Raw genomic sequence first — 21,282 nt, 5'->3', positions numbered from 1 at the left:
AGCAACAAAGTAGAGAAAGTAAGAAACATAATAAAACAAAAAGGCATAAATAGCCAAGAAAAAATAAGTATTTGCAAGTAAAGCAAAAGAAGTCCCATTCGGCATCCATTTTACCCACAAATTAATGACACTAGTAACAAAATCCATTGCCCATAAACCCACTGGTAAAGCCCATTCCGTAAATAAAGTTATTTTATAAAGTTAACATTGAGAAATGTTTGAAATTCATGCATGGTATGTGTACTCCTTTTCAATCTTTGAAGTAGCCAAACCTTCTCCGTGGACAGAGTGAAAAACGGGTACATTTCTTTAAAAGAGCATATCTTCAAAAGTTGTGAGCTGATTGATATAATTGTTTTGGTTTATTAAAGCTAACGACTCAAGGTTTCGTTACATACCAAAATATATTTGATCAACATTTCAGAAATAGGAGAAAAAGAGGGCGCAATGAGGGGCCTCTTTGTTTTGGGACACCCTGTATATTACTCATGTTTTTATCCTGTTTTAAAATAATTTTTAATTATTTTCTTATGATGTTTGGCATGCATGAAATGTGCCAAGGGTGGTTGAGGATTAGGAGGAGGAGGATTAGAAGGAGGGATTCGTATCGTAAATTTGATCTAAAACCACCATTAAAAATTTGAATCTGGTAAGAAAAGGTCGAAATGAACTCCCAGACATCTAAACCAGGTACTTAAATACAGAAGGTCATTTAAACGACTAATACTTGCTCAGAATGATTGTAAATGTGGAAAAAAGAGGTGGGGTTAAATCCCACCTACTTTGTGATTGTTTTTGCCCGCACTCTCTCATTTTTTAACCGATTTCCATAAAAAAGGTGTCAAAATGCTCAGGAGGATGAACCACTTCAAATGAGACATGTAGGTAAAATGTTTGAAACATTTCATTTTTTACTATGTAACACAAAGGTACCCCAGGTTGTGACACAGGACCATATATCAAAAATGTGAAGAATATCAAATTTGAATAATTTGTCATAAAATTTGTATTATATCGTGAATTTCAAAAAATGAAAATTATTTGATATCAGAAAGACATTCTTCGTATTCAGAATGAAATTCGATATGTCTGATGTGCTCTCGTGTCCCACAAAAACTACTATCGAAACGCTCAAAACGCTCATTCCAGATCCCTTAAACCTAGCTACAGCTCAGTGAAAGTACACACCTGGTTCGCTAATGTCAAGTTAATGCTATTATTTTTTATTTTGTTATGTGTTATTCAGAAAATATATTACTGGGAGTTATTTAAATAGGTAGGTTTTCATTCAAAATGTAAATCCATTTAATTGACTTGTTATTATTTTCACTTAGCTACAGCTTGATGAAAGTACACACCTGGCTCACTAATGTCAAGTTAACGATATTATGTTTAACAAATGTTTAAAAACGGTATGTTTTATGTTCATCGTACATGTATAAGAAATTGGTTGGATAGTGTTTTTAGAAGGGTAGGTTTTCATTTTAAATATAAATTCATTTAATTGAATTGTAATTTATTTAATGCAAAAATGCATACAAACTCTACAAAGGTGCCTGTTGGTAACTATCGTCCTGTGAGCATTCTTAATGTCACTTCCAACCCAGCAAACACAAAAACGTTTTAAAAACGTTTTAAATAGGTTATATTTTGGCTTTTGGTTTAGGTAAAAACGTTTTAATAACATTAAAATGTCGGGTTATATAAAGGTCATGATAACGTTTTAAAACGTTTTGTATGAAAACACACTACAACAATATTTTCAAATGTTTTCAAAAAATGTTATTGTAAACTATTGTTACAAACATTTTCCCCAAATATTGTGTCAATACTTAAATAACATTGTGTTAATTTATTTAATGCAAAAATGCATACAAACTCTACAAAGGTGCCTGTTGGTAACTATCGTCCTGTGAGCATTCTTAATGTCACTTCCAAGATCCTTGAGAGGGCCGTCTATGTCCAGAACTACTTAACAAAGAATAACATCCTTTACAGCTTCCAGTCTGGATTTAGGGGGCTTTTCTCAACGGACACATGTTTGACTCACCTTACTGACTATATTCATAGTCAGACCGCTTCTGGCAATTTTACTGGTATGGTTTTGATTGATCTGCAAAAGGCTTTCGACACTGTTGACCATGTCATTCTTTTGAAAAAATTAGAGGCCTTGGGAGTGTCCTCGGTTGAGTGGTTTAAATCTTATTTAACTGGTAGGAGGCAAATCGTCAATGTTAACCAGGTTGATTCTGCCCCACTTGATATTTCCTGTGGGTGGAGTTCCGCAAGGCAATATCCTTGGTCCACTCCTCTTTCTCTGCTATGTGAATGACATGCCCACCAGTGTCGACTGCAAATCACTTTTATACGCTGATGACAGTGTCTTGCTTGTTTCTGATAAAGATCCCCAAAAGATCGCTGATAAACTGAGTCTCGAATTAGACTCTTGCAGGCAATGGATGATAGATAATAAGCTCTCCCTTCATCTTGGTAAAACTGAGGCTGAATCTTATTTGGTACCAAAAGGAAGATAAATTCAGTTGATAGTTTTACTGTTGCTTGCAATGGGGAGCTAATTAATACCTCTCTGTCTGTGAAATATTTAGGGGTCACCCTCGATAATACTCTTTCCGGTGAATCAATTGCTTCTAATATTATCAAAAAAGCAAGCGGGAGACTCAAATTTTTGTACAGACATGCAGACTTTTTATGCATGAAAACACGCAAGACACTGTGTTCAGCTTTAATTCTTTGTCATTTCGATTATGCATGTTCTTCATGGTATACAGTGTTATCTAAAAACTACAAAAAAAATTACAAATTACGCAAAACAAGATCATTCGTTTTATTTTGGATGTGGGGCCACGTACTCATATTGGGCAGAAAGAATTGGATATGGTGGGTATGCTATCAAGTCAAGACAGAGTAGTTCAATTAAAACATGTTTTTAAAATTTTCCATAACTGTTGTCCTGAATATATGAAAATGCATTTTACTAGAGTATCATCTCTAGTACAGTACCAGGGGTAGCCCATTCAACTTTAAGGTTCCTCACTCCAAGGGCCAAAATAGCCTCACTTTCTTTAATAGTGCAATTCATCATTGGAACTCACTGCCAAATGAAATCAAGAACATCAATGATTTTAAATTGTACAAACAATCTGTCAAACAGTTTTTAGCTGATCAAGGGTCCATTTGATTTTTGCGTCCTTTGTGCACGTTGTCTCTGTTCTTGTTTTTGTATGGCAGTTTGTTCCTATATTTTCTCTTGCTTGTAAAGGATCCCAATGGAAATAAGCTTTTCCCAAGGCTTTTTGGGCTATCCTTGGTACTTGTGTTGATTTGTAATTTCGTTATACTTCATGTTCATGCAGCAATTTTGATGTGCAATTTATTTTATTTTATTTTGTTATAATAATACTGTATATGTAGTGTAATTTGTATGTTATTCTTATAGTACCAAATAAAATAAAATCAAATCAAATCTATAATTTCTTTAAATATCGGACAGCTGCTTAAAATTATCAAAATGTGATAAGATTTCTGTAACTTTCGCAACTTTAGTGACATGCAAAGGTGCATATAAGGTATTTGCAAATTGTATACAAAAATATTACAAAAAATTAAACGCACTGTCTAAGAACTATATAAATGTCCAAACAAACGTAAAACTTAAGATGTTAAATTGTCTACAAGCAATACACATAAAGGTAATACCCAAATGATTTGTTGAGTTTATCATTTAGTGTTCAGGAGCGTCTACCAGACAATTCAATGTGGATTGGAGACTTAACTTAAAATATCGGCAGTAAACCTAAAACGTTCGCGACAATTCCAAAACCATAAATGTCTTCTTTACAATGTTGCAAAAATCATCAAAATCATTGATCTGCGTATCCCGAGGCTTATCCTTACGAGTGACCAATAAATCATGGAGTAAAAGGCGTTGTACGGCAATAATATTGCTTGAATTTTTCGCAAAATGAATATATGACTGATTACCACAAGCTATAGCCATTATGTAGAGGACTCGATCATCGTACTTTGTAAAAGAACTTCTTTAATATCCTGGTCATTTGTCGGGTTGAAACTGGAATTGTATTTAAATATTTAAGCACGGATTTTTAATTCTCACTGCACGGATTTTTATCCACACTGCACGAACGTGCCAGGAGGCACGTTAAAATAGCCCATGATTCACAATGACCCCTTCTTACGACCTATAATAAATGTCTCATTAAATAAAAATAAAAATAAGAATTTTAAAAACAATTATCAAAGAGACTACCAATTATAATACGGCAAAACCAAAAATTATTTGCACTAAGCCGCTATGAACTAGAGTTCTAAAAATGCCATTGCTTGTATGCATTTATGGTGTTTCAACATTAGCACGGTGATTTTGACTGGTTAGCTATTTCTCCATCCGTGTCAGCATGATCAGTCCTCAATAAGTTTATAACTCGAATAACCATCTTCAGAAAAATTATGATTTTCTTGCCCAACTAAAGCCGGGTAAAAAATACAAATGCATTCTGCAGACTCATTAGTACTGCTCTTGTTTACATTTAACGTATGCTTGTCGTGCTTATTCATGATCATCGCCGTTCCATTTCTATCATCAGCTTTCGACTCTACTGCTACCTTTTCATCATCAAAATTGTAAGTAGCTTTACCTCCTGTATAATAATAACACGCTTCAAGATGATTCTTATACTGCATCTTCCATGTGGCTCCAGAATCGACGTTTGTAACGTTAAAACCGACTAAAAAACCATCGGATCTCAGCAAAAGCCGTCGGCTGCGACCATCACCAAGGTCAATATCCCGTTCGGTTCCCAAGATATCTTGAACAGAACTCATCACACGGATGCTACTGGCAGATTTGTCTTTGCAGTAAACTACAAAGAGTCGCATGCCATTTGGGGATGAGATGGTCAGGTTGCATGACAGACCGGAAGACAATGCGACGATGTGCTTCTGTTGCAAGGAGTATTTTGTTCCGTCATCGGCGAATATACAGGAACCTGTAACAATAATTGGAAGAAAGGGAAACGAAACAAATAAGTATACTCAAATTCAATATTCTTTTTTTGTTTATAGACGAATCCAATTTCACGCATTCCTACACGTCAATGGCAGCCATATCTGGGTCCCCGCGGTTCCATCTCACCTAAAATGTGAAAAGATGCGGCCTTGGAGGGTATTTTACTGCATTCTATCACCCGTGTTACACGTAGACAAAAGAATGATTACAGTTTACAACACAAAAGAATCTAACATCGAATTTTAAGCGGCTTTAATCCACCCAATTGGGCAGTCACAACACCAGTTTGGTGCTGCGGGGACCCAGTAATGACCGACCAAATCCTGACCATGACTTGGCTCGTTGGATTTGTCTATACCCCAATATTTACGTATACCACCTGGCCGTTCTTCAAACCAAAACCTGCTTAATCCAAGACCTCTTTCAAAAGAGAATTTTATATATGGATCGATCTTGGGATCGATATTCTAAGTACGCCCGGCCCCTGTACGCTTAAGTTCATTCTGCACATGGCTGTTTCTCTTATTAACTTAGTCCTTCTGGAATCAAGGCATGAAAACCCCGGGAAAACCCCATATGGTTATATGGTTATACAGAGAAGATGTTATATGGTTATATGGTTATGGTTATATGGTTATGATTATGGTTATGGTTATATGGTTATGGTTATCATGTTATGGTTATGGTTATGGTTATGGTTATTATGGTTATGGTTATATGGGGGATTTATTATCACGGCAATAAATCAATTTTAAGTACAATGAACTTGGATGATTCCCAATTGGATATAAGTTGAGACATGCACAGTATAAACATTTAGCATATACGACAACAAATCTGGTTTGAAAAATATTACCAAAATTCATTTTAAAAGACTGTTATATGGCTTTTTAAATAAAAAGTTTCACATTTTCAAATGTTCCCAAATCCCAACACGTTTGCATCTCATTTTGTTTGTTTTTTATTTCAGAAGGAGAGTAAATTTTAACTGGCAGAGATAGCAAGAAAGAAAAGAGGTGATTTGGTTTCTCATTCAAAGGGCTATGTACGATCTTTTAATTTACGAAATTGGATACTTGTTATCAGTGATATTTGTGATGTCAACTTCAATTCACCTATATAAAATCAGCCAAAGTCGTCGTGTTTGTAAACAAAGCAATTTTGCCATAATGTCCTATTCAGACATTTCCTCCATAGAACTGACTCTAAGGGAAGGTGTGCACCAAAAACACTTTTTTCTTATTAATACTAGACACTTCATATATGGTGTCAAGGACACTTGGGTTGAAAAAAATTACCTAATTTGTATATTTTATTGGCGGCCATCTTGGATTTTTGGGTGTTGGATTTCAAAAGAGTCCAGGTACACAACGAAACATGTTAGAAACCTAATTCTTTTTTTAAATGAAAGATAATAATCAAACTTAAAAAATGTAGGAGTTAGATTTTTAATAAAATTTTCCATTTTTTAATGAAAGGAAAAACAAAACTAAAATAAAGAAAAACATGGATATTTTGCACTCAATAGCGCCCTCTATAATTTGATTTTATATTTTCCTAAGGAAAGGGAATGTTTTTGAAAACAATCCAATTTCTAGGGTCTGTGGTCTGGCAATGTTTTGAATTCTCTGTAGTCTGTGCATCTGGGTCTTTGTGATGCCATGCACAGAGAGTTGCCAATGTCTATCTTGGATGTTATGAAGGCATGTACCATCATTTCGGCAGTATCCCTGTTTACATGTCTACGAATACGACCTAATAGATGTTTCTAATGGACGCATATGCTGCTCTACACACTGTTGTAATATGGTATTCCATAGAAAGGGATGAGTCAAATATAACACCCATGTTTCGAACCTCTGATGATGGGATAACATTAGCATTTCCTACCCTGATATGGGCAACATGGACTTTTGCAGTTTGATATTTTGAGCCAATAACCATGAACTCTGTTTTGTCATCATTTAGTTTCAAGTAGTTATGTGACATCCACAATTTTACCTCATCAATACATATTTCCAAGCGATTGATAACAGCATCAACGCTACATTGGTCAGGGTCTACAGAAATATATATCTGGGTATCGTCCGCATAGCAATGGTAATCAAGGCCATGGCTTTGTATAATGTTACCAAGTGGTAATGTGTATATTGAGAAAGCTTTGGGTCCGATGACAGAGCCTTGGGGAACGCCATAGTCAAGACAGACTTTTTTAGACCTATCATTATTAATGCACACAAGCGGATGTCTGTCATGCAGATATGATTTAAACCATTTTAACGCTACGTCATCAATTCCAATTTGATATTTCATTCGATGGATAAGTAATTCGTGATCCACAGTATCAAACGCTGCAGATAAATCTAACAGCACTAGCAGTGTGATTTTCCCATTATCCATTGCTTGAAGCAGATCATTTTGTACTTTAAGCAGAGCAGACTCGTTAGTCAGTGGGATTTCTTTCACTTTGTTATTTCGGCTAACGATCTTAGGACGGTTGGGTAAAACTTTACAGATGCCATATGAACAAACCTTTCGTTGGGTAAAATATCACTCTTTTTTTGGGTATGATTTAATAAGTGCCCATCATTTTCACCAAAACGGCCTGTCTAAAATTTTTTCAAACATAAACTAGACCTCTGCCCCTTCTGTGGGTTTAGTTATTTCAAATAGCCATTACTATAGCCTTGGTTTGTTTGTCTGGTCATATTTTGGTTCACAGAACTTATTTAAGCATTATTTTTAGAATTTAGCATATATACCATGCTAATTTGCCTGTCCCAAGAGCAAACTGCCTGCCCAAAAGACGGGTGTATGAGTGGGTTGCCAGCTAATTTACTGTTTCTGCACGTCTTTGCTCGAAGAACCTTTGATGGTTTCATCAAAGGTTCTCTTGAGAGGGCAAATAAGTTATCCTTTTGAACCTTTTTTATTCAGGATGTGTAGGCCTACCTTCGCCACTGATGCAGTAATAAATATGAGTCGTCCCATCCTCAGGCGATTGAAGACACACTGTACTACCATCTGGTACATGAGCTTCGTAGCAGGTGAAGTTCATCCCGTCAGCATCATAAACCAACTGCCATCCTAGAAGAGCTGCATTTGGCAGTGGTGATTTGGGTAGATCCGTAGTATGACGAAAAATCATGACGGCCGAGCGAGAGAGGTTGCAGCTGCATGGACTTTGCCTTAACGTATTTTGTAAGCTCACTAAAATATCCACTCTGCGTGTGTATACTGCGCTCGGAGTTCCCCGTATAAGCACAGTGCATGTCGTTCACACCACCAGGTAAAGAATAATTAATATTTTGTGTAGGCAGTAAACGAACCAATAGAAATTCGACTTGCATCAAACCACGTGTCTTTATAAACTGCCCTGCCGGTTGCAGAGAGTTAGCTGCTATTACAAAATAAGCTGAACTTATACTCGAGCTCGCGCTCGGTGAGCGATTAAAAACCAATCATTGACTTGAAACGAATCGCTAATACCTCAGCGATGTAATTAATTATTCAGCCATGAGTTATCTTTCAAAATATTCAGGTTAAACACTAGAGTTGAACGTCGAGTGTCTTACTGTCTGAATATAATAGAAACCTCATTGACAATATTCACATAAACTCAACCCAGAAAGTATCGAAACGATTATAGATGGTCAGATATAATTCTAAAACGGAATGCCAAAAATTGTTTCCCCCCTCTTGTTCTGCCAAAATATCTTCGCCCACCCTCTCTGCATAATTATGCAAAATTTTTGGGTTCCCAATTTGCAAACCTTACATGGTCTAGGTTATAAAGCGAGCATATAACGAGCAGGACATTTTACATGTTTTGTTTTCCAAATTCCTAAGCCTTTGTTAGAGCCTGTTATTCAAAAGATTCCAGTAAATATATGCCAAAAATCGCTTGTCCTCTTTCGACATGCCAACAATTGCTTGCCCCCTCCTTTTAACTTTTAATATACATACCGTTTCTTTATTCTTTTGTCAAGATGAGCAATTTGTCATAATTTTTGCCAAAATTGGAGAAGTTAAAATGTGTAGTTTTGTAGATAGCACACACATTTTAATCATTGTGATTAGACGAGTGATTTTATATAATATCTGTCAAAAATAACAGAGCATTTTTATTTTTATTTTTTTTTACTCCTGTATGACTTTTCATGTCCTATCAGGGTCAAATCCAAAATGCCTCCACGTCTTAAAATCAACATTGAACCTGTTACCTAATGCGTGAAAACTCTTGTGCTTCTAGCAGAAAGTGCACAAAGGCTCCCAGTTTGGGAGCTTAGCAGCTGTACCGCAACTCGAAAAGATAATCTTATAACAATTAGCCATCAATAAAAACCCATTACCAGTCCAGGGTATCATGTATTTGTTTACGTACACGTCACAATTCCAAGCGATATAATAGACAAATACACCCAGTTAGCATCCTGGACAACCGATTCTTTTGTTTAGCAAGGCTCACTCAGTCATTTAATGAGGCAATACAAACGATCGAATTTGGTGTTGAAATGAGCTAAATTTTTAGTTACACCTTTTCGATGTAAAATTAATTTTCTCGGCCAAATGAAAAGCAATCATTTTCATTTTTTCAGTAAATGTCAGGAAAAATTGTAGTGCTTGATACTGTATTTTTTTTCAAATTGTAGTGTTAAACTTAGGCGTGAAATTTAGTCATTTAGTGTAAGATTTTCGATTTTGATAGGCTTAAACTCTGCCCGCGAGCCTTTTTTTTTTGGATCAACCTTTTAGCTTTTCAAAGTAAGATAGTTCGCTAATGAAGGATTTTTCCCAACTTTCTAACGCACATCACCGTGAGCGATATATCATAGTTTTGTCAGAATTTGCGTTTTCATTTCACCATTTTTACTGCCGGCTGACCATTTTTCAAAATCAACGAGTGAAATCTAAGGCTAACCGTCGTTTTATCTTTTCAGTTTCTGTTTCCGTATCCGTAATAGTTTTTGTAAGTCATTGTTATTCTGAAGTGGTAGTCTCCCAGGTATGACCAATCTTTTATTCTAGCCTTTTGTTAGTTACTGAAAATTTGAAGCTCGTGAATTTCAGTTTTCGTTTTGGTAAGTTATATTGATTTTTACATAAAACCTTGAGATGTGCGGTTGGGTGCCAATCTAGACAAAAGAAGAGTCTAAATTTTACGGTCCTAAATTCGCGGTAAATTGTACGGCTTCAATTGACTTGTGTTTGGTGTATATGTACTTACGCCTAGACGTAAGTGGCTCTTAAAAAAGTCTTGCATTGAAATATATACTAACCATGTTGCCAAGTTATAAGCAAAAGTCTTTCATATATTGGCGATGAAACGAGCGTCTAAAATCTCCCAATGAGGCGCGTACAAGTGGTGATTTGGTAATCATGTTTTATATTGAAATGCAATACAAAAGAATTTGCATTGGAGCAAAGATAATGTATTCTATTCATGGCAAGCTAATCTGATAATTGGTTGGGCCTATATGCAAGACTCAGGGTTTATTTTAAATGTTTATTTTTGCAGAGCTTATTTTCAGTCATGGATCATACTGATAAATTTCGCGAGGGGGGAGGGACGGAGGGGGAGATACTTAAGTTGAGACTGAACAAGCGAGAGTGGGAGGGGGTGAGGAAGAAAGAGAGGAGAGGGAGAGACGGAAAGACTAGAAAGAGAAGATCTCGAGAGGAGAGAGTAGGGACCGGGGGACGGGGAGGGAGTGGGGAGACTGATCATATGGGGGGGGGGCAGGAGGAAGCAAAATAGGGAGATAGACATTGATACGAGTGAAGGGCGACACTGTGGCCCTGCACAAGTGCAATGGGGCGCGACAGGCTCATAAGCGGACCTTTTGTGATTGAAGGGCTTATTTTCAACGTTTTTACAGAAAAAAGTGGACCTTTTCATTCGGATTTGCATTTTGTCATAATAATGTGAATCAATTTATCACTGTCAAACACGAGAGGGCGCTAGACCATTAAAACAGCGGTCGGACACCGGTGTTCAATACTATTTTATCTCCAGCCTTTATGGGCTTTATTGACACAGGCAATTACCTCTATTGAAATAAGCTGATTGGTACTTCAGAGTTAACAATGAAGTAAGATTACAGTAAACTTACTGAATCCCTTGCGTTTTCGTATCTGAACAATAGAGTTACGGAAACTGAAAAGATAAAAAGACCCTAATACTAGCATTGTGGATCGATATCCCTGGGTTTAATAGGAATACCGGCATGACTACAGTGTTGCTAGAACTTCAATATAGCAAAGAAATTCCCAGGCCTATAGCGCTCCTACTGATCATGTTTAACCAGAACACTCAATTGGGGATTTGGGCTACCAAATCGCTGGTCGGGCAATTTGCTTTCAATGGAAAATTGACCTGGATAAACAACAAAGGAAATATCGACTATTTCTGCTGGTTGCTCTCGAGATAAAAGTACTGAGTTAGACATTTTCGGAGTATGAAGGGAAAAAGGGTAAAATAAAAACGGAAATTCTAACAAAACTATAATATATAGACCCACACTATGTGCTTTACAGAGGTGGGAAATGTCTTTCTTTAGCAAACTATATTAGTTTGAGACGCTAAAAAATGAATTCCGTAAAAAGCTCGCGGGCGAACTGAAGGCCTATAAAAATCAAAAATATCACACTAAAAGACACAATTTGATGCTTAATTTTAACACCAGGATTTGTAAAAAAAATGTATATCCAAGCACCAAGTTTTTAACTGACATTACTGAAGAAAAAAAAAATATTGCTTTATATTTGACCGAGAAAATTAATTTCATAGCAAAAAGGTGTATCTCTGAATTGTGCTGATTTTAACATGTATCGATCGACTTTCAGCGCGACTAACCATTTCTAAAGAATCGATTGTCCAGGTTGCTAACTGCACCTGAATGGCAGACCGGGGTCCATCCCACCTGAAATGTGAATTAATGCAGGTTTAGCGGGGATTTTAAACTGCATTTCATCACATGTGTTATACGTGGACAAAAGACTGTTGATAGTGACGACTCAATACAACATAATATCGATTTTTAAGCGGCTTTTATCCACCCAATTGGGCAGTCATAATACCAATTGGGTGCAGATGGACAACCAGTAATGATTTCTGAGGTCCCATCACTTGGTTTGTGGATAAAATATTATTGATTGATATTTCACTGAGCGCAATCGAACACTGCGGCAGGGCTATGACACTCACCTCATTTGCATGGCAAAATTACCCGTCTCCTCTGCAGCCAATTTGGTTTCGCTCCATCGAAATCAAGCTGGTCACGGAGGAGACTATCTTCCTTTGTGTTTGTTCATTTGTGTATGGAGAGCCCTTCTTGGAGTCCGTTTGGACTTAGGCTACGCTCTCAGCTAGAGTCCGACGCTGCATTGTACTAGAAACACCTTCTCTGTGAACTCGCTAGAGCAAGGAAAATAAAAACTGGTTTCATTACTATCTGTTTTTGAGCTTTTTTGCAGGTAGAAATTCACCTTCAGGCTTCAATATCTCTTCAGTTATGGTCATGATGGTGATCATCACAAATCTGAAGAAAATAAAAACAGATCATAGTGTCAGGAAACAGCAAGGGTCATCAAGAAAACGGACGTTAGTCCACTCGATCTCTATTTCTTTCTTTGTTTAACATGCATCTTGGACACACGCTTGGGTCATGGAGCAGACTGAAGCAAAATGATGGAGCAACGAAAACAAATCACGTTTTTAGGCAAGTTACGCGCGTGACACAAAAATAAGGGTAGTTTTCTGAAACTGAACAAGTTGCATTTTGGAAGTAGGCCAATCTTTTCAATTTTTTTAGTCCAAAAGTGGTAGCCTACATTTGTTGCATTTTTACTAGGCAAAAACTCTTTAGGGGGTAAATTCTAGGCCTAGGCCTATAGGCCTATCACTAGAGGAAGTTTTGGATGAGAAAACGGACATTTTGATGAGAAACGGCCAAAATGATGAGAATTTAATTTTCTCATTCTTCTTTTGGATGACAAAATAATAATGTTTATTTTGAGCTCAGCGGGGATTACCAATTTTCACCAGTTTTAATAAGACAATAATGATTGACACACACACCAGGAAGTTTCTCATCCAAAAGAATGAGAAAATTTAAATTCTCACCATTTTGGCCGTTTCTCATCAAAATGTCCGTTTTCTCATCCAAAACTCCCTCTAGTGTATTAAGTTAGCTTAGGCCTATTGATCCTAAATTTGCTGGTAGGGTAAAACTCGTTTTAGGGGGGTGTTTAAAAAAGTTGGCCACACATGCGTATAGGCCTACACTATCATACTTGAGTGCCCCCCCCCCCCACCCCCGTGAAATTTGGGAGATTTGGTCACCGTCCTAAGCGTCCTTGCCAACACGAGTCGCCCAGGAGTAGGCCCTACCCGGCATTATTAATTATTAGTGGTTAGCCCCTAAATACAGTCGCGTATCGTGTTGTCAATTATCGTTACTTGTGTCCATGGATATGACCCCATGTATAAGTAGTCTTCATAGAATTCACACAGTCTATGCCATACAAAGAGGATAATAATGTTGAGGGCGCCCACAAAATCTTACACCGTCTTACACAATGCTCCAAGGCAAAGTTCAGTTTAATATTTACTCATCGTACAAATACAGACGTTTTATTATGTTATGATGTTGTCTGGATGGGTGGACAGTTGTCACACTGTGGAAAAACAACAACCGGGAATCCGCATTCATTTACAAATAGCATTAAATTAGTATCACCTAGTGGCCTCCGTGCAGTGGAAAACTTTAATTCTTTCATCAAAAAGAAATGAAAATGACAAAAAAACCCGGATCCACCTGTACGCCTATAAAATGGGCACAGAAATTTGTCTCAAATATGAATGAATTTTAAGAAACATACGGGATATGATGAACCAATGACCTGACGCCATGATAGTAGGATCTATTAGTCGTTTTATATACAATGTATATACCGTGTTGTCATAATACCAATATTTGTCATAATATATAACGAGTAATATTTAGTATTGTAAATATGCAGTTCATATGCACAAACGAACACTGATCTTTATGATATTCAGGTTGTTGTACATCTCATATAACATGTCATATAGGAGGTCATATGTGTTGACCTTCTCCTATTGTATTTGTTCATCTGTGTATGGAGAGGATTAACGCCATTAAAACTCCATCAGTATTAGGGCGTAGTTCAGTGAACTCACCAGATTGCTATTCCAAGTACTTTGATAAATACAGATAATATGTATTAATGGGTCGAGGCGATTGCATTGAAAAACCTAATATATTATTCATAACAGTTACGTAATCAATCGATAGTGCGGACACTTTTCATTTGCAAACCACCAAAATTCGTGATCTTTTAGCGTTTGAAAAGAAACCACGTGAATAGAGTGCCCTCTCAAGAATATCAACTCTCTGACTGCGGATGCGGGATCAGTATCACAACATAGTGTGGTTTTAGTGTTAGTGTTAAGCTTATTAATAGACCTCAAATACCAAGGGCCGGGCATCCTGCATTTCTTGGCCACCATGGGTTTTCGTCATACTACGGATCTTCCTAAATCACCACTGCCAAATGCAGCTCTTCTAGGATGGCAGTTGGTTTCTGATGCTGACGGGATGAACTTCACCTGCTACGAAGCTCATGTACCAGATGGTAGTACGGTGTGTCTTCAATCGCCCGAGGATGGAATGACTCATATTTATTACTGCATTAGTGGCAAAGGTACATATCTTAGAAAAGAAGTTCGAAAAGAATTCTTTATTTGTCATCTCAGGAGAACCCTTGATGTGTGTTTAGAAGGAACCATAAAAGTACTCTCGGGCACTATGAGGAACTTTTTGTGGTTTTCTAAAAGGCTTACAGAACCTGTAATGTTGATTTTTCAAAATGGTTCTTCAAATTTCAGGAACTTTTTGAAGTTCCTAAGTTCGAGGGTTATCCAAAGAGGACATTAGCAATTCTATTCAAGCTTGTCATTAATTAGCAAATCTGGTCAATCCCTCTCTGTCGCCGTCGGAAATGTTTCCATAAGGCTAAAATAACATTTAAAAGTACATAAAATGGGCATAATGTCAGAATATAACAGCAGAGAGGGATAGAGAGAGAGAGAGAGATGCTTTTTTCTGTATTCTGTCGGGAAACTACTGAAAAATTGCACAGCGGTATCAGAGCCCAAATTTCAAGTTCCTGATATAGTTTGCACATTTTATTAAGCATTTCAATTTTTGATGTTTTCATGCATGTAATGTTCCAATTGATAATATTGTAATAAAAAGTATGCATTTATTGAATGATAAGTACTTACACATAGTAATTACCATGCTACAGGGTGATTAAAAAACTGCAATATAGCAAATAAACCGATATTTATGTAAGAACCAAGTTGAACGTTCCCATTATGGAAAGTTTCTACAAATGCCACACTCAATAGTCACCTTCTGTGAAAAAATGAAGTGAATCGCAACTACAGTTTAATTTTTATGAGTCCTTTTGCTGCGATACTCAATTTCATTATTTGTCCACGAGGTACCATGTATTTTGAATGAGAGCACACAATACACGATTAAGGCACCAGCTCTGAAACTGCCTTTAACTTAAATAAGGTTGATTTTTCCGTTATTTTATTTTTTCTGTTCAAACAATCTTTCTAACATATTACTTTAAGTCTTCATACCTCACTTGACTCCAACTCCAGTTTTTTAAATCCCAATATGTCCAACTTCCTGGATATTTTGTAATTCACTCCACTTCAATTTGCGCGCATTTCATTTCGATATTTGAAAAACTCGCCTACAAATTTGTATGTTTTTGATAGAGAATAAACATCTTTAAAGTAAAGGGAAAATGAAAATACCAACAAATGTTTCTTCTCCTTAAACAAGACCAAGGGCAATAACACTTTGGGTGCTCCAGTTTATTTCAATGCCAATGAGGTTAAGAAAATGGCAGTTGTTCCTTACAAAGAGTTTTAGATGTCTCTTGGACAAACATTAAAATTGGGAATCGCTATAAAATGTGTCATAAAATAAAACGGTAAATGCTAATTCCTTGATTTTTGCACACAAGGTCACTAATGGATATATCATTTATAAAGTGTTTTAAAACCTAAAAGGTTCAACTCGGTTCTTAAATAAAAATGGATTCTTTTCTCTATTGCACTTTTTTTTACTCACCCTGTATCTATAGTAGATAGCAGATAGCTACACATTTCAGTGTATCAAAAGACTCTAATTTCATCAAAATTTGTTTACAACATCATGATCATCAACATGTGGGCATAAAGATAAAAAAAGCATTGTAACTACAGCCAAAATTAATAAACATGGGATAATTAATTATTTGTACTAAAGACAGGTTGAAATGAGCAATTCTCATGGTATGCTGACTAGAGGAAATAATATGTTGGTCGTCATTCTTTTTCGTGACTGGACTCTTTTTAAATTTTTTCTCTCTATCGCCTTCTGCTGTTATATTATGAAAGGAGGAGCATGAAACATTATAATTAATCAAAATTTAGTCACATTTATGCCAATTAGCCTTTTTGAAGCATGACAGTATTCAATATGGGTAAAACCCGCCAAATTCAAAGGCCTTTACCCATTTCGCGCAGCGCCATCCTATTGTGTCCGCCATACCTCTAAAAGGCTAACTTTTTAGGTATGAACTTTTTTCAATGTTACTTGGAGAACTGATAAACCAATTTAACTAACAGGACAATTGCCATTAGCATGATTAGTATAACTTTTTTTGCCACGTAACATATCAGCTCTACATCACAGATAGTGAAATCTTTTTGAGTGCCATCTCAAGAATAATGTGCTGGTAGACATTCCGATGTGATTATAGTTTGTGCAAAGTCAATTTTGTTTTATTTCATATTTAGAAAATATATATCATAAGCTTTAAAATGGTATATCATTTGACTTCAAACGATATTCAGAAGCGGTGTTGTGGTTTGTTAAACCTCCTTCAACAAAATGGTACCTTTTTCAGTTCTACTTGTGTCTCGTTTTCCACATTGCTGGTAATAAATATCATACAGTTATAATTTGCGGTCATTTCAAATCATCCCCAAGTCAATGATTTCAGGAATGTCCTCTCATTGTTAATTGTTGGTTATACATACCTAGACAAAATACAATGCTTTGTAACCCACCACTTAAACAGGATTTAGCCAAAGCAAACAAAGACTAGCGCTATTTAAGAATTCTATAGACATAGGTAGAAGCTTATTATCCTCTTCAACAATAGGATTATTGATTGAGATACATGTAGCACTAAATTGAGGTACCTATGAATACGACCTTCATGCACATTTTACACTTTAAAACTCAGAATACACTTTGCCGACTTTACGGCTCATTCATGGTGTACGGTCACATATGTGATGAACTATACTAGGTTAGAATTAAATTTAGTAAAATACTTTTGTTTTTGTTTTCTCCCTTCCAGGTACCTGTACATTCGCCGATGACGGAACAAAATACTCCTTGCAACAGAAGCACATGATCGCATTGTCTTCAGGTCTGTCATGCAACCTGACCATCTCATCCCCAAAAGACATGCGACTCTTTGTAGTTTACTGCAAAGACAAATCTGCCAGTAACATCCGTGTGATGAGTTCTGTTCAAGATATCTTGGGAACCGATCGGGATATTGACTTTGGAGGTGGTCGCAGCCGACGACTTTTGCTGAGATCCGACAGTTTCTCAGTCGGTTTTTGCATTACGAGCATCAGTCCTGGAGCCACATGGAAGATGCAGTATAAAAATCATCTTGAAGCGTGTTATTTTTACACAGGAGGTAAAGCTACTTACAATTTTGTTGATGAAAAGGTAGCAGTTGAGTCGAAAGCTGATGAAAGTAATGGCACAATGATGGTCATGAATAAGCACGACAAGCACACGGCAGAAGTCAATGCTACAGAGGATGCAGAATGCATTTCTATTTTTTACCCGCCTTTAGTTGGTCACGAGAAGCATGCTTTTTCGGATGATGGTTACTCAGGTTATGAACTTATTGAGGAGTGAGCATTCTGACATTGAGGAGGGGAGCTATAGAACTGGACATGACCCAAACCATTGTGCTGATGATAAAATAAACACGTTCAAGAAACTGTAAAATAGTCTCTTCATGCAACTAATGACATTTTTGTTTTAAAATACTGCAGAAGTATAAGTATTTTGCACATGGAATTTTCGTTGCATACAACTATAAATGTATTCTTTGCTTTTCGTGCCTAGTTTTAGCGCCTTGATTCGATTTGGATTTGATGATAGTTTTCCATAAAGGTGGTTGCTAATATAGCGCTGTATAGGCACCTAGCAAGCACAAAACGTTTTACAGAACAAATTAAATGTCGGGTTATACAAAGGCTATAAAACGTTTTAATAACATTTAAAACATTTTGAAAACTTGTTGCAAAACAGTTTATCAAAATGTTATGCAAGTGTTGACAATATGTGCCGAAATGTTTGCCAGAAACATTTCACAATAACATTTTGACATTTGTTTGTCAAAGTTTCTTGTCGTGGTTGTGTTGCTTTTCATATGAAACGTTTTAAAAACGTTTTCATCACCTTTATATAACCTGATTATTTAACATGTTAAAAGTTTTGACCAAACCAAAACACGTTTATAAGTACGTTTGAAAAATAGTTTTGTATTGTATTGTTTTGTATCTCCTCGTATATTGCATGATTATGTTAATGATCCAATAACTTGGTGTAAATGGTGTAAATTAAAGGGCAGGTCTATTGCAAAAACAACATCATATCATTGGCAAGCTAATATTATGAGGACAATGAAAATGACTCCTTTTTTGAGAAAATAAGACGTTTAAAATTGATATTCCGCAAAAACCAACTTAAGCGGTGAGTTTCTTCGAATGAGACAGATTTGGCCTCGAAAAACGGTGACGTCATGAAATGAGATGTGCCCGCTTTGAGAAAAGGAACTATAAACGCTCTCAATGGACAGAACGTATACTGTTGTTGTTCACAGAAAAAAATTCCAAATTAAGTATTGTAAATTTAATGGTTTGTAAACATATGGATAAAATCAGCCGCTTCTTTTTTTTTTTTTATATATTAGACAATTGTGATATTACAATTCATATGTATATCAATATCATGAGAAATATTAGGCCTAAAAAATAAATACTTAATTTGAGCTTAGAATTTCATCTGAGACTAGCATATAAACCGTGTTAAGGTTATTAATTATTTTAAACTGTTGTGATTTGGTAGTTCACAGCATCTTACGAATGTTAGTGAGGTTTGGCAAAATCTGCATTGCTCAATTCATAGCGAGCGTGTAGAAGAATTAAAATATCACAGATATACTTTTATAGGTGCTGCGGTTCTTGAGTTACGTTGTAAAGAGGGCTGAAACAACAACACTTTTATAAAACGTACATAACTCATTAACAACAATAAATTAAGCAAGTTTGCAAAGTATACGATTTGTAGAATGAACTTTTGCAAAACATAAAGTTGTTAATTTTCAATAATATATTGATCTAGATAATGGAAATCGATTTTTAGGTTGCTTCGACCAAAAATACCTCGTCTACCCTTAAGTCCACAAACTCATGTATCTGATTTCCCTGTATATTGCAATACTATAGTTTCAGTTGGATGAAATATTACAAAGCAAACGCATAGTAACAATACTGTGTGAGCTTTTTTCCCGACATGAGAACAATAGTGTGCATATTGTTATGCAGCATTGTTATGGTAAGTGACAGTACAACTCATTGTTGCTAATGTCAAACTTGTCAAAGTGATTGTGATTGTATGATGAGAGCATGATAAAGTGCCCGCTTCATTTACCTACGTCATCAGCCAAACGGGGGGAGAACACGTACGCTTCAAACGGGGGAAGAACACGTACGAGGCTGAACTTTACCCACACAATTTCTCCTTTTTCAGGAGAAATACGCACACAAAAATTGCAACAAGTGTCAACTTGTAATGTAATAATTATTCTCTTCGAATAGAGATAAACTTGTTTTTGCAATAGACCTGCCCTTTAAAAGCTTTATATAATGTCACCAATTCACCCGTTGTGTAGCAGAACTAAACTGGCCTCAAAAAGAAACTTATAATTTTTCACAAGGTCATATCTTAAAATCCTGTACATAAAAATGAACAAAAATTACACACAGGATTACTTCAATACTCTAATCTAAACACATGACAGTAACCAAGCAGTTGTCCAACTGACACAACAGTAAGTGCACTGACACGGAACAGCTTCCGGAACCACATTCACAGGCGAATAACTGGAACCCAGCAAAAGAAATCGGTGAAGAATGCTTAGAAGATCCTTACACAGGTGATTATTTTCAAAGAGTAAGTGAAATAGTGTGGAACGGGCTGCTTCTGCTTTCCACACACGTTCTTCAAGAAACAGGTCTTGTTCCAAACTATCCCATTTACTCACAGATTTCTTGTGTGGGGTGCCACTTATTGGGCTGTGAATGTGGTCAAGGAAGCAGTTCCATGTCAGTGGATTTTGCTGTTGTGTCATTTGGACAACTGTTTGGTAAAGTTACAAGCAATTGATTAGACGAAGGGGCAGTTTTAAAAGTGACAAATTGGCCTATGCAAAAGAGATTCCAACAAGCGCAAAAATGAGACAAAACAGTTTCTTCAATGAAACTTTATCTAAAGCAGTTTTTATTTCTGTTTTTACTTCTCTGTACTTTTCGTAACTTTCCTTTTATTTGTCAGTTATTTTGTTTAAGTTTTCTTTTGTTCCTTTTGTTTTCAGTTAAAGGCGCGCATAAATTAGCCATTCACTACTCTATTTTTGAATAGGATGTCACTTTTAAAGCTGGACCTTCGTCTAATCAAATGCTTGTAACTTTGCTTCCTGAAGTCACATTGGATTCAATGGGGTGTCATAATGTGCAGAATTAGATAGTACATCTATTAAACAAAATAATTTACAGAAATATGGTTTAGTTTTAAAATTTACTTTTTGGCGCAGTATAATTAGGGATAACCATCAAAATTTCATGTTGCCCCTATTGCTACAAAAGATTGTTTTCTGGATAGAACTCATCAATAGAAGTATTTTGGTGGTTAAATGGTCAACATCGGTCAAAAACTTTTCGAATTATGAATTTTCAAAGTTTCCCATTCTGACCGGTCATTGGAACAAAATAAAATGACAAGGTCCAAAAATATCAATTGGGAGCAAAATTGGCATAAGCATATATT

General features: G+C 36.2%; 2 protein-coding genes across 2 annotated transcripts; one reads left to right on the top strand and one right to left on the bottom strand.

Moving 5' to 3' along the window:
• Positions 1 to 3,786: 3,786 nt before the first annotated feature.
• On the bottom strand, positions 3,787 to 8,211 carry LOC140167205 (uncharacterized). The gene is made up of 2 exons (XM_072190555.1): positions 8,000 to 8,211; positions 3,787 to 5,027 (listed from the first exon to the last, which is right to left on the bottom strand). Exons 1-2 carry the CDS (start codon positions 8,193 to 8,195, stop codon positions 4,441 to 4,443), a joined length of 783 nt encoding a protein of 260 aa, XP_072046656.1. The 5' UTR covers positions 8,196 to 8,211; the 3' UTR covers positions 3,787 to 4,440.
• A 6,262-nt stretch (positions 8,212 to 14,473) lies between these two features.
• LOC140168032 (uncharacterized) lies at positions 14,474 to 20,900 on the top strand. Its single transcript, XM_072191335.1, has 2 exons — positions 14,474 to 14,776; positions 17,507 to 20,900. Exons 1-2 carry the CDS (start codon positions 14,581 to 14,583, stop codon positions 18,082 to 18,084), a joined length of 774 nt encoding a protein of 257 aa, XP_072047436.1. The 5' UTR covers positions 14,474 to 14,580; the 3' UTR covers positions 18,085 to 20,900.
• The last annotated feature ends 382 nt before the right edge of the window (positions 20,901 to 21,282 follow it).

Source organism: Amphiura filiformis, chromosome 13 (assembly GCF_039555335.1).
Source record: "Amphiura filiformis chromosome 13, Afil_fr2py, whole genome shotgun sequence".
NCBI lineage: Eukaryota > Metazoa > Echinodermata > Ophiuroidea > Amphilepidida > Amphiuridae > Amphiura > Amphiura filiformis.
Note: the sequence above shows the minus strand (reverse complement) of the source record. Positions and strands in the feature narration are given on the sequence as shown.

Excerpts from the sequence above, each read along its gene's own strand:
- LOC140168032 (XM_072191335.1), top strand. The coding sequence starts at position 14,581 with ATGGGTTTTCGTCATACTACGGATCTTCCTAAATCACCACTGCCAAAT. Across the intron at positions 14,777-17,506 it reads TTACTGCATTAGTGGCAAAG|GTACCTGTACATTCGCCGAT; the intron begins GTACATATCTTA and ends TCTCCCTTCCAG.
- LOC140167205 (XM_072190555.1), bottom strand. The coding sequence starts at position 8,195 with ATGATTTTTCGTCATACTACGGATCTACCCAAATCACCACTGCCAAAT. Across the intron at positions 5,028-7,999 it reads TTACTGCATCAGTGGCGAAG|GTTCCTGTATATTCGCCGAT; the intron begins GTAGGCCTACAC and ends TTATTGTTACAG.